The sequence below is a fragment of the Periplaneta americana genome, chromosome 10, assembly GCF_040183065.1.
Source record: "Periplaneta americana isolate PAMFEO1 chromosome 10, P.americana_PAMFEO1_priV1, whole genome shotgun sequence".
Lineage (NCBI taxonomy): Eukaryota > Metazoa > Arthropoda > Insecta > Blattodea > Blattidae > Periplaneta > Periplaneta americana.
This window is the reverse complement of record NC_091126.1, coordinates 4786726-4801393: the sequence shown is the minus strand read 5'-3', so window position 1 is coordinate 4801393 and position 14668 is coordinate 4786726. Positions and strand designations below refer to the sequence as shown.

The 14668-nt window shown below is 33.2% G+C and overlaps 1 protein-coding gene across 2 annotated transcripts in view; it reads right to left on the bottom strand.

Annotated features, from left to right (window-relative positions):
- Positions 1–14668, bottom strand: part of LOC138707399 (N-fatty-acyl-amino acid synthase/hydrolase PM20D1-like) — a 45621-nt gene that overhangs the window by 7613 nt on the left and 23340 nt on the right. For both annotated transcript variants that reach the window (XM_069836770.1, XM_069836771.1), the window contains exons 4-7: positions 6050–6136; positions 5426–5562; positions 4351–4546; positions 1066–1206 (exon numbers count right to left, since the gene is read on the bottom strand). In XM_069836770.1, coding sequence (XP_069692871.1) covers positions 1066–1206; positions 4351–4546; positions 5426–5562; positions 6050–6136 — 561 coding nt within the window. The remainder of the gene's footprint in view (positions 1–1065; positions 1207–4350; positions 4547–5425; positions 5563–6049; positions 6137–14668) is intronic.

The window sequence follows — 14668 nt, the reverse complement described above, 5'->3', positions numbered from 1 at the left end:
AAAAATTGGAGATTTATCCTTCGAAGAGGTGGAAAAATTCAAATATCTTGGAGCAACAGTAACAAATATAAATGACACTTGGGAGGAAATTAAACGCAGAATAAATATGGGAAATGCGTGTTATTATTCGGTTGAGAAGCTCTTATCATCCAGTCTGCTGTCCAAAAATCTGAAAGTTAGAATTTATAAAACAGTTATATTACCGGTTCTTCTGTATGGTTGTGAAACTTGGACTCTCACTCTGAGAGAGGAACATAGGTTAAGGGTGTTTGAGAATAAGGTACTTAGGAAAATATTTGGGGCTAAGCGGGATGAAGTTACAGGAGAATGGAGAAAGTTACACAACACAGAACTGCACGCATTGTATTCTTCACCTGACATAATTAGGAACATTAAATCCAGACGTTTGAGATGGGCAGGGCATGTAGCACGTATGGGCGAATCCAGAAATGCATATAGAGTGTTAGTTGGGAGATCGGAGGGAAAAAGACCTTTAGGGAGGCCGAGACGTAGATGGGAGGATAATATTAAAATGGATTTGAGGGAGGTGGGGTATGATGATAGAGACTGGATTAATCTTGCACAGGATAGGGACTGCTGGCGGGCTTATGTGAGGGTGGCAATGAACCTTCGGGTTCCTTAAAAGCCATTTGTAAGTATGTAAAAAGGTGTGTCAGTGTGATGTTGGAAAACACAAATTAAAACTTTCTGACATATGAGCTTGAAGAAAAAAAAGTTATATTTTATTGGAACGGACCAGTGCCTAAATTAACTAATTTGATAAATGATAATGAGAAATTATTCAGTTGTCATTTCAATACTAAACTTTATGAGGAACACAAGTAGTTAACAGCGTGCAAAAAACAAAAAAGACTATTTTGCTGGCCGTTTTTACTGTTTGAGATTTCGGATATTAAATCATCATGGACCGATACCTTAACAACTTAAATGCTGATATCAGCAGACATATTGCTTCTGATTTAATTTACTTCAAGATAAATAATTCAATTAAAGACTTTAAATGTATTAAAACCTGCCAACCAGTTAGCAAGTACTGTATTTTACCTTGATTCCTCCATGGAACACTGTGATAGCAGTAGTAGTGCGAACAAAGGCATTGGTAAGAGGCACACGCTCCATTTCTCGAGACATCAGTCCAGAAAAGAGCCACATGTTGTTGTACAGAAGACGATAAAAAAACGAAACCTAAACAAGTAAGTTGAAATGTTAGTCACTGCCAGGTAGAAAATGTGTAATTAATGACATTTATGGTCTTTCTTGTCTTTGAATTCCTATTTTTTTTTTCAATTTTTTTGTTATTACTTTGTCAATTATTCTATTTGCATAACTGTTGTACGCGAGCAGCAAAGTACATACATTCTAGTTCAACTGTTCCCCATATCTCACCCTGGCATTATACTACAATACGAAAATGTTTTAATACAAATACGTACATCAAAAGCAATAAAAGCTTACATTCTAGACATAATTATCCATGTCCGAAAATAAAATTGTTTTAAGTTGTATAGTTTAAAAATAATCTAGCATGCTGACATTGAGTATTTCAGATATATGCTGTTTCAGTTTGTTTTCTTTTTCAGCTTGCACAACAATGCTGGAAGAGTCAGATGTTTACTGCTGCAGCAAAAGCACTAACTTAATATTAAGGTTGAGGAATGTCATCAAGGACAAAATGTGTTCTGATTTGGAAATAAGATGAACTTCTTCTGAAATAAATAAACAGCAACAATACTGTTAAATGAGTGAAGGAATATTTTCTAAATTACCGGAATTTTTTAACAAAAGTAATTTAATTTCATAGTCTTTTTAGTAGAGTATGAGGGTGGACCCAAAAGTAACTGGAACTGAACTGTTGTGCACGCATGCTTTGTAGTTACGAGTTGTGCTATTAGGTGGTGTTAGTGAGCTGACGTCAGTCTGAGTTAAGTGGTTTGTTTCTGGTGCTGCGTTGTTTGCGTTCCTGTTTCAACCGTTTGGCGATTAGTGAGATGGCCGACCACAAGGAACGAAGCGTGTGTGTGAAATTTTGTTTTCTGTTACGGAAACTGTAGCCGAGACTGTTGGGATGCTTCGGCAAGCCTTTAATGATGATGCTTTGGGGAAATCACAGGTCTACGAGTGGTTTTCTCATTTCAAATCTGTCAACATGTCAACTGAAGACATGTCACACCCCGGGCATCCTTCAACAGGAAGAAATGACGAAAACATTGCCAAAATCAAATGTGCAATTGATGAAGATCTTCGAAAGATCATTGACGAAGATCCTGAGCAAACAAACCTGTCATGGAGCACGGTCCAGCGAATTTTAACATAAGATTTGCACATGAGACAGGTGTCTGGAAAATTTGTTCTTCGCTTGCTCTCAGATGACCAAAGAGAAAACCGCGTGAGAGTTTGCCGCGACTTGAAGAGTGAAGTGCAGAACGATCCAAATTTTCTTAAAAGAATTGTGACTGGGAATGAGTCTTGGTGCTATGGGTACGAACCAGAATCAAAGCAAGCATCGAGCCAGTGGAAAACTCCAAATTCACCACGACCCAAGAAAGCACGTCAAGTGCGATTCAATGTGAAAACAATGTTGATTTGATTTTTGATGTGAATGGCACTGTCCCCAAAGAGTTCGTTCTGCCAGGACAAACAGTGAACCAACATTTCTATTTGGATGTGTTACGAAGATTACGAGAGAGAATGCGACAAAAACGGCCCGAAATGTGGAGCAATGGGAACTGGTTACTTCACAACGACAATGCTCCAGCCCACATAGATCTGACGGTCCAACAGTTTGTGACAAACAACAACATGGTGCTTGTACCTCATCCACCCTACTCGCCCGATCTTGCTCAGTTGGACTTTTTTTTGTTTCCACGAATGAAGAAATGTCTGAAAGGAAAGCGATTCAGTGATGTGGATGACGTCAAAGAAAACACACTAACGGCTTTGAACAGTATCCTGCCTCAAGAGTTCCAGCACTGTTTTCATCAGTGACAAAAGCATTGGAACAAGTGCATTAATGCACATGGACAATACTTTGAAGGGAACTAAAGTACTGTGAATGTTGAGTTCAATAAAAATGCAAAAAAAAAAAAACCATTCCGATTATTTATGGGTCCTTCCTCGTAAATATTCAAGGTCAGCCATTAAAAGCCAACAGACAAGGTGTTTTTTTTTTTAGATCGTCAGAATTCTAGTCCTGTATGGTAATACCTGTGGCAGAAGGAAAACGTATTATTTGCAATATGGCAGTATGTATGAAACCAGTGTAGTATATCATGACACGTTTCTGTAAAGTCAACTCTCGTATTCAGTTTAAAGTTCTGACGTTAATTTAGAATAAAGAAGTGAAACTTAATTTTAAATTACCAAGCCCCTTTTAAATTAGTCACGAGTCTTGATAAATAATTTAATGCTTCAGTAGAATTTTATGACAAGATTTTATATAAGCCTCTGAAACTGTTGCCCTAGATTGAGTGATAGACTATGTTACGAATTTTTCGATTATTTCTGAAAGCAACACTTTTCAAAATATTTAAGTCTTAAATCGAAATTAGAGTTCAGTTGAAACTGTGGAACTCACATTGAGAAACATTGCATATACATCCACAGATTTGTAACTTAACATATTGTTTCAATGGAAATTGTATTGGTTTTTTATCAGACGAGTTTTGGGTAAATATATTCTCATGAGAAAGCTACAACTAGTTTAACATTGTAGTTGAACCATAAAAGCATCTGGTGACTATCAAGAACTCTAAATACCAGTACCTATAAGGTCGCAGAGAAAAGTATGAGGCAACTAGGCCAGGAGATAATGGGGTGGGGTGGCCAGTTTCTTTCTCCCTCTTTAGCATACATTGCCGATTAGCTACCTGTTACATTAATCAGACTTCAGATTCATACAAACAATTGTTCTTCCTCTGACACATATCGTCAAGTGAGATGTACTGCCTGATAATAGACATTAAGATCTAAAAATAAGATCGACGGAGCCATGGTGAATAAACTGTGCTAAACAGAGGACAATGTCTGGTTTACATAAATGCTGCCACGCAAATTATACATTTCATGCAGTGGATAATAAAACCATTATTTTACCTAAAGCCGTGTCAAATAACTCCGTAATTTTACTCTATCATCCTCTTCCAAATCTGTTGTGCAAATTTACATAAAATATGTGCCCGCCATCTACCCAAAGCTTGTAATTAATTCACTACAACTAGATTAGTTTACGTATAAAAATACTGACAGTCTCATATCCACAAGTAAAATGGAAATGGTTTATTCGGATCTACTGTAATATAAAATTAAATAATGCAGTATTTGATTACATACGTGAGGTGCCAGGTATTTGAAAGTTGCAGATTCTGGACCTTTTCCAAGTAGTGAAGGCTGTGGATTTTCCTCCAATCGTGCAACGGCTGCAGCCAGAATACCAATAGCTGACTCAGGTGGAGGGAAACTGGAATGTCCTGGGTTACCTGTCACACTCAGCTCTAGAGTTGCTGTACCTTTTTCTGAAACGCCAACCCTGGCAAAAAAAAAAGGTCAACGTGAAGCTTTGGCTGTATGAATGATTTTTTCTCCTGGCAGGCTTTATTACAATCTAAAGTTATTTCTTATTTAACATTGCCATATCTCAGCCATTTGTTGCTTAAAGCATTTTAATATATAATAGACATGTAGTAGTAGCCAACTAGGAATTCCAACATTTAATAAAACAGTTATGAGTTAAAATCAATCTGAAACAAAATATTGACAAGTTATGATATCGTTTGATTAGTTCTATTTGGCAATACATATGTCTGTATTTTTTCCATGTCAAGTGACAGTTGCAATCCTAATACATTTTAAGATTAAGCCAAGGAAAATCACATAAATCACATATTTCATACTTCACAGTAACGAAATAATCATCTGACATTCAAAGTTTAATTGTTGCTATTTAATATAAACTTTAAAATCATGATCTTAATGCTTACGTTAATTTCTCATTGTTTTAATTATGAAATTACCTGCATTATTTCATAATATTTCTCGGAATTACTTCGTCACAGTCTGTTTTACTATATAAATTGTACAATGACATCAATTCTACGTTAAAATAAATGTTAATAATGAAGTACTGACTTAAAACTTCCACATAAATTTCATTAAGGAAGTAGTTGGTTTACGGTACATCTATATGTGTGATTAAAAACTACACCACACAATCTACTGCTCAACTAGACTTAAACTAAACCACACAGACCACTAAGAAGTATTCATTTCACTGCTGGTTGCATATGGTATCCTAGCATATGTTGCGTCTTATTGCTTTCTGCCGACACTACGCCACTACATCCAAAGATGAATCAACAGAGAATGCAATTCTGGAACTGAAATATATATGTATGTGTATAATACATACATGGCAACATGCTTATTTGTTCCTGGAATCAGACCCTTGCTTAATGGAAAACCTTCATCAAGAACAAAATCCAGGCGATCAACTCCGCGAGCTATCAGTGTCTTTGCCAATTCTTGTGCGCCACGTTTACCAGAAATCTAGAAGAAAGTAAGTTTCTTAAGTTATAACAGCTTTTATTAAAGAACAACTGAAAATTCAAAATATGTTTTTTAAGTGTAAGATAAGCATGACAGGTAAATCATGAAATCATGTATGTGAAATCATTCGCATACATGAATAAAATGACTAGTTCATTAGTTACTTTTACAGCCCAGAAAAATAAATAAATACACATTGTTAAAAATGTTCACTAGATCATATTCCATGGTTATCAGAATGTTTTGTTCTCTGCTGGAATGAGAAGTTGCAACAGATAGTGATCTGTAACACTTCTTGTAATTAAACGATGTAAATGTAATTGCTACAGAGAAAGAACAAAGAAATTCCGGTACAAAACGTGGAAAGTTTTTAATGTTTCAGTACTTGAATAATAAGTTTTTTGTACATAGGAAGAAGAAACATTATTCGCTGTGTTCTAGAAGTGTATTCAGTGCGTTTATATGTGTCTATAATATACAAACTTACTTCTTCATCATGTCCAAAAGCCATGAAAAATGTCCTTTGTGGTCTTTGTCCTTTTTGCATTAAGTATTCAACAGCTTCCATAATACCCTGAAGAACAAGAAGTAAATATTAAGTGTAAACTTTTCAGTAAATAAACTTGGATTCTTAAGAATGCCTTTATTGAATCTCCCTCTATTTTAATTGTGCTTCAGTAGTACTTCGGTCTTGCTCATCATGAGTTTTGTTAGTTGTAATGTTAACATTTTAAAACCAGCTACAATGAAGTACACGATTTTATTACGCGCATCTATTTATCACAAGTAAATCAATTTTCTCATTATGGTACACTTCCTCGAAAACATTTAATGGAAAATAAATAATTGCACTATTCTTGTGAAGCATTTGCCCTGTTACTTTATTGCGATTTTCAGTTCTGAATGCTGACATATTAATCAGAGATAAATTATAATTAATGTCTTAAATGATTAATAATAATAATAATAATAATAATAATAATAATAATAATAATAATAATAGTAATATTATTATTATTATTATTATTAATTAATATGAAATCTTACGCAAATAGATAATATGTTCCAGTTGATAAATAAAATACTGGTACCATACATGAAACAATTAAATAAAAATTAAATCTACACATATTGGACAAGGTTGTCTCTACCAATACTCTCTAACGGTTCCAGGATGATTGGTCCACTACAGTTATGTCTATTTTTCATCAAGTCCAAAGAAAAGAATGTCCATAATCACGTTATGTCCACAAGCGTTTTGTCCACTGATCTTAACGTGCATAGACATTTAATCCACAAACAAATATATCCACAAGAAATTTTGTCCATTACATTATATACAATGGCTTTTACTGTCAATTAATTATAATGTCCATAATACATCTTACAGAACAGAAATAGAAGGTTGTCTTTTCCACTTCTGTCAGGCCATTTGGCGTCATGTTGTTCAACTTGGATTAAAGGCTGCTTATAATAACAGGGAAAATGACAGAGTAAGAAATGACATTCGAAAGTTAATGTCCATACCTTTCATACCACCAGATCATATTGTGATTATATTTGATGAAGTTTCTAAGATGTAGAGGAATCAGAATTAGATTTATCATTATACATAGAAAGGACCTTCTTAAGAGGGATACCTGCCAGAGGTAGAAGATGAGAGGTCCCGCCTCTCTTCCCTCCGCATGTCTGAAATGTTTATAACCTAGTCTTGAATGGGACTCTAAGGACAATTAATACAATAGAAGGATGGCACTCCAAATTTCAGAAATGTATAGTAACTCACCATGCTAACATATGGAAGTTAATCGAAAACTTGCAGAAGGACCAAAATGACAATACATCATCCCATAAAGAAGTCCTATGTTTTAAATTCAAGACACATTGAGGAAATGGTGCGGAATTACCATGTATATAGAGAAAGAGGTGACGTTGACATATCTCAGAGGCATTAGTTATCAGTTGAAACTGTATGCAGAAAAACTTCCTTATGATGAAAACGATAATGAAGCAAATTAATGGTATTTTTATAACTCGATAAACATATGCTACAATTACAGTTATTATGTAATATTAAAATTCTAAAATAATGTACATCTGGTTGGCTGTATTATTTCCATCATATTAAAAGCACACTGATGATTTTTTAGATTGGTTATTACTTCAGATTTGTGGATCTCTTAAATTATGGAAAACCATCTGTGGACACAACTACAAATGGACCTGTAATGTAGTGGACTTCAAATAACTGGACCTATAAATGAATGGACTTTAATGTAAAGGACAGAAGAAACTGGACATTTGGGCTGTGGACATAAAAAAATGAACATTTTGTCTGTGGACATAAAGAAGTGGACATATCATCCATGTAAAATGTTATGTTTTATTTAATGACGCTCGCAACTGCAGAGGTTATATCAGCGTCGCCGGATGTGCCAGAATTTTGTCCCGCAGGAGTTATTTTACATGCCAGTAAATCTACTGACATGAGCCTGTCGCATTTAAGCACACTTAAATGCCATCAACCTGGCCCGGGATCGAACCCGCAACCTTGGGCATAGAAGGCCAGCACTATACCAACTCGCCAACCAGGTCAACTCATCCGTGTATCTCTCTAACATCTATATTAATGAAATCTCGGAATGGATTGACATTGAGATATAGGAAATATAACTCTCAATAATTTTATCTTAGAATCTCCTTTCTGCTGGTGATCAGGTATTCTTAGCAGATACAGAATAGGTACTCACTACAATATTTGATGCATAAATTAAAAAAAAAAGCCTATAAAATAAGGTTTAACAATATCTAAAAATAAGACCAAAATTGTGCCATTTAGAGAAAAAGATGTTATAAGGTCCAAAATAGTTATAAATAGAGCTCGGATATTTCTCTTTTTGCCTATTTTATTCCTTTTACATAAGTTAGGGAACTTAATCCAAAATCCATGATAGGCCATTTAAAAGCGTCTATCCAAATTTCATAGTGCCTATAAATGGCTATTTTAGGAGTTGGAGCTTATTATGTATTTCGTCCAATAGGATTTTCCATCATTATAAAGTTCAAAGTTAAAACTGTTTTATTACTAACTGTGGTATTGTTACATCTAACATTCCATTATTGAGACAGATGTGTGCATTCATAACAACACAGCCTCTCCAATAATAATATATCGAGATAATCCTGATGTTAGGCAGCTCTCTCTCAGTTTTGTATTGTTACCCGAACCACATTGTCACTTTCTATCTGCTTATTGGTTCGGTATATTAACAGTCTCTATAAAACTAAAAGAAAAGCGTTCGATAAGTATGTTAATGAAGGAGTGGATTGTTGGCGACCAGGGTTTTTCTGTCATTACTGCAAAAAAGAAATAAGTTGTACTGCTTATATATTTGTGTTTTATATTTCTGATTTACACATGCATTAACCCATTAATCATACAGAGGCAGCGCATTTTATTAACACAGTTTTTTCCTCGACATTATTAAATAAAATAAATTTTCATTTCTTTCTCGTTTTTTACACTGAGCTGTAGGCCTACATTTTATGATTTTACTTCAGATGCAGGAGTTACATATTTTCTATTGCTTAAAAATTCAGTTACGTAAGTAAAATTTAGCAAGGAAATTGAACCCTTGCATTGGTGACCTGATTTATTTTAAATAAATCAGTTAAATAATTAATTCACTTTATTACCGGTACATTAGTATTTAGACCAATAAATTGACCATACTCTTCATAGATAAAATACGGGAATAAATGGCATTTAAATCATTGTAAAACACAGCAGCTCATGTTAAAAATAAAAATGCAGCACAGGAAAATAAGTGAAAATATATATAATTCGTAATGCCTATTTGGATACTTTTAGTGCCTTTTTTGCTTCTGTTGTTAACGTTTTAAGTGTCCAAATGTCCGAGCACTAGTTATAAGTAAAATTATATAACAAATAAACACTTTCAATTATCTGGGATGGACTATGCCTTATGGAACAGAGAAAGGTGTGACAATAAAACTGTCTAAAGTTTTGCAAGTCATAGATATCATAAGTGGAACTTTCAACCTTCTATAACAATACAACAAATGACATTAAAATTGTATAGGTTCATAGGTTTATTCATCCATTGAAGTCAAATGCAATGACATTGGATATGTTGAGAAATTACAATAATCATACAACAAAGTTTGCATTGAAGCTTACAATTAATGTACTTACAGTCAAGATGCAATAATCATAGAAAAAAAATTAAATACTTTTACAATTAATTTTACCAATACTTGTTTCACTCATATGGTGTCCAAAAAATTTCTCATTGGTATTATAAAAACTGTCTTTCAAAATTAAATCCTAGAATAATCTTCTAAAAGAAGACATGGACCCAGTATCCTTAGTTTTCTAAACAATTTATTAAAAACAATGGATCCGCCACATCTTACCTTTGTCGTGAATTGTGTTGTACTATGTTCCAATACTCTTAAAACAGGTTTGTGTCCTGAATTGTAGCTACAGATCTGATCATTAGAATGAAACTGTTATAATTTTGCTTAACATGACATAGTACTGGTATATTAAAAAACATAAACTTGGGAAGGTTGTTTAGTTGTTCTAAAAAAATGGTCCCAGCATGCATAATACATCTAAAATTCTTTTTCGTCATTTTAAATGCCAGCTGATCGTCTTTCCTATTTCCCCCAAAAACATTACACTAGTGGTACTCATTACATGGCTCACGGGCTACATGTGGCTCTCAAAGACATTTATTGCGTCTCTTAAACTAATATTACTATATCTATACTCTTTTTGAGAAACATATTTTTTTTTTAAATATCTGTAATACTGTGTAACCGGAGGAAATTTTGTTTACTGGTATACCCTGAATCATTACTACCAGTAACGACATGTATTTGTTTTCTTAAAAAAAAAAAAAAAAAAAAAAGGTAGTTTCATGCCTCATGTGCTTATTATGCTTTGATATAATATTGTGTTATAAACGTTTTTTATCTTAAACATTACAACATCTTGCATTCAGATTTTGATAACAAGTATCCATAACATTCTCAATCAATAATACAAAACTGAAAATGTTAAAAAATATTGTAATAACAGAACAGAAAGTAACATATTCCACTGTACATAATAACGAATTGACAACAAAATCATCGCACCACGTAGCAGAAATTATGCCATTTACAGATGCGTAGATTATTACAAAGTGCTTTCTAGCTGTCTGTGATACTTTATTTCCAGAACTTCCAAATTAAAACAGATTACAGATGAAGTAAAAGAACAGATCAGTCTGCTCATATTGACATGATTTTGCAGAAGATTAGCAGAGTCCGCCCTTCAAATTCAAAATACTAGTACGTAATATATGTGTTACTTCTGTTACTTTATGTTGAAATGGTGGTGGTGGTGGTGGTGGTGATGGTGGTGGTGGTGGTGGTGGTGGTGGTGGTGGTGGTGGTGGTGGTGGTGGTGGTGGTGGCGGTGGTTCGAACAATTTAATAATTAAGGGGACATGCTACTGAGTTTCCGTCAATTTTGGTCAATGTTAAAAGTTAATTTTTTTTACTGATGAACTGTATTAACTAGGAACAAACCCATGCACCATTGCATTGCAGGTAGTCTTAGCATCATTTTAAAAGTTTAAGAAACAAATTATCTTTATATGAGACCCAGATATTTGTTTACTAAAATTATAAACACTTTTTTATATTTTATTTTTTTCCGAGTACATTTATCAACATAAAATTTTGAAAATAATTGTGCACATGTAACTCATCAACATCTATTCGATTTTAAAATTTCAAAAACTTACAATCAAAATTGTGGAGATTAGAAATCTCAGTAGCGTGTCCCTTTAAAAATCGTTAAGCTTCAGTTCTGTGAAATGCATTGTGGTTCTCGGAAAATTATTATTTCTCACTTTTGGCGCTTCTCTAACTTCTAGCAGGTAGTACTGCATTATACCATACTTCAAGATAGTTTCCACATACTGTATGCAAAGCATCAAGTTTTAATACTATTTAAGTCATAATTTATTTCTTATGATTCTTAGATAGAAGTATAATTTGTTCAATTTTAGTACCGTACTACATTATTTATATGTATTCCCAATCCATATATGATATAAACCCCCCTCCCCACAATAGATGAACTTACGAATTATACAACTTTATATTAATATTTTAGCTTGCTCATTTCGTTTGTGTTATAATGGAATTCCTGCTGATTTATTTGTACTTAAAAGCAATTTATTTTCGTAATCCATTTCTCAATTTTACCATATATATTATATGGTTTCTATAATTCCTTCCTTTAATTATAGGTAATGTTTGTACCATTCGCAATTATTTTAGATACCGTAATATAAGGAGGATCTAGATATTTTGGAACCTCATTAATAAACACTAAAAACAGGGCAGGTCCCAATATAGAACCTTTTGATACTAATATTTTATTGTTTGTGTCCCCGAATAATAGTTTGTAAAATAATCTTACTGGTAGTTTCACTTCTTTCAACAATACCTGCTGTACTAGTACAGTATATGAATGAGACAAATCAAGGATCACAGCAGCAGAAATGAAATTTTTAAGAAGAACTGCTAAATACGGTACACAAGATCATAGACACATGAAGACATCCATAAAGAACTAAAAACTGAACCCACACTGAAAAATTGAGAAATCCAGAATTAACTGCATCCAAAATTTAAGAAGAATGAACAGGGACAGAATTTCAATTAGTTCTCATACACAGATTAGAGGGTAGAAGAAACCAACGACATTCTCTGAAGAGACTTCTGTACAACTGAGGTCACATGGCCCACTGCATGACAGTGTGGCGGTGGCGGCGGCGGCATGGAGATGGAGATAAGTACTAAGATTAAGAATTAGAATAATCAAATACAAGTCGTTTTGATGTGGATATAAATATAAATATAAATATTCTGGCATTAAATGCTTCCAAATCACTCTAACATTAAATAAAGAAAAATATTAAATTACGGTAATTTAATACTGATCTCTTAATAGTCCGTGTTGGACATAAGTATGAGTTTTGAAAGAGAGGAAGACTAGTGTAAAAAGGTGAAAAAGGAAGACGACAGGCAGGAAACTGTCAGTTTCTAGCATTATAATTATAGCTTTAAGAGGTACCTATCAATAAGATGGAAATCTATTTACATATTTGTGCACACAATCTCGGTCACCAAACTGCGTTTAGTAAACTCATGGAAAGAAAAATTGTCCGGCTTAGAAACGTCTTCATAGCGGCCATGCTGTACAGTTGTACCGAAGTATTGCATCCAACTATATTTATGATTCCACTTACTGTTTTTCCTCCCAAGCATATTCTGCCGTTACGTGTTTCTAATTTATATGATGATATAATTCACGAAACTTCGAAATACACGAATTTAACAACAAATAAGTTTTCAGGTGCTTGCGATTTTCACCGCACATGCATATGGAAAGGCTTGTTGTTGAAGTGTGCAGTGGCGCATAGATATAATGCTCGACTACCTATAGAACAAAATTACTGTATTGTACAAAACAAAAGTTACCGTGTTTGGTCCCCGCTTATTGCTTGATTTATTTTAGAGATTGTATTTTCTTGTGATATTATTTTTATTCCACTATCACTGTTGTAACATTTTGCTCATATTGAGTTTTATTAGTATGGCAATTTATTGATCTACCCAAAACAGCAATCGATTTTTTATTATGCATTTGTTGTTAGCAATCAGCAGTTTGTATTTACGCTTGACAGATTTTAACTTTGATAAAAGAACTTGTGCTATTAAAGTCCTTTGCTATACAACAATAACATACATTTAAATGATAATATATGTAGTATATAATCATATAAAGATAATAAATTTCTTCGAAATGACTATGCCAATTTATTTTAACTAATAGCCTTGACAGGGCTTTCCTTATCGAATTTTAACTAATAGCCTTGACAGGGCTTTCCTTATCTGCACCTCATGGTGTATTGGCATGGTGTACGTTTTCAATGTTAGAATCCCATAAGGATCAAAAATGTTAATGAGCTGTATTTTGTCTTTTGTTCATAAAGTTATAAAAAATAATTTTAAACATTTATTAATTAAATTTACGTAATCTTTTTATACACATTATATTCTTATTTATTTCATTAAATATTCCATTGTGAACATTTCTGTAATATTAACGTTATGCAATAATTGCAGTTGTGAAAAATACTATCAATTGAAGTATTGAGATCAATAACCATTCAAGTCCTCTTCTGGTCATTCATTTTTTGCAAATTTGAAATTAAATTTTTTATCTTTCCACAAGTGTTACGACTTTAAAAATTGGTATACTACTTTGGCTTGATCTCTAAAACAACTAGAAATATTACGTGCAAAAATAATAATTAGGTAAGAAAAAAAAATGTTTGCATTTTTCTCGAAACTTGTGTAAATGGACTTGAATGGTTATTGATCTCACCGCTTCAATTTCATTTGAGGAAACACAAATTTTAACTGGGCTCTGTAAATTAATATTGAATTTATTACTCTTTTGTTTAACTCGAACATTTTCAATTTTTTGTCCACATTCCCGCCCTTCCTTCAGTAACAATGTCATTTGATAAATATTAAAAATAGTTCAGACGAAAATGCCACTTGCTGTTGAGTAATTTCATTCAGTTTGTAGCATAACAATTTTAGATGTCTTATTTTCGAGTGAATCAAGTCCAATAATTATAGATGATAAGATGAGTGTCATTCTTAATAGCATATGAAACCTTATGTTCAGCTGTAGTTGTGCAGTACTGTAACATTTAATTTCAGTTTCACGATTTAGATTTAATTATTTCAGTGATATTCGGTGATTTCTTTAAGTTTTCCAGTAAAATACGAAAGCGTGGTGTAATTAATCAGTTCTTTTACATACGGTAACACAAATATGTTTCCAAAGAGGTCTGTGAGAAGTGTAGCAGAAGCCACAGTATCTCAATTAGATATTTAATGAAAAAGAAAGATCCAAAACCTGGTTTCAGGAAGAACCAAATAATTTAGTAAAGATGTCTTTTAATCATATTAGTTCACAAAGAATTACATAAATTAGCTCGTTCTT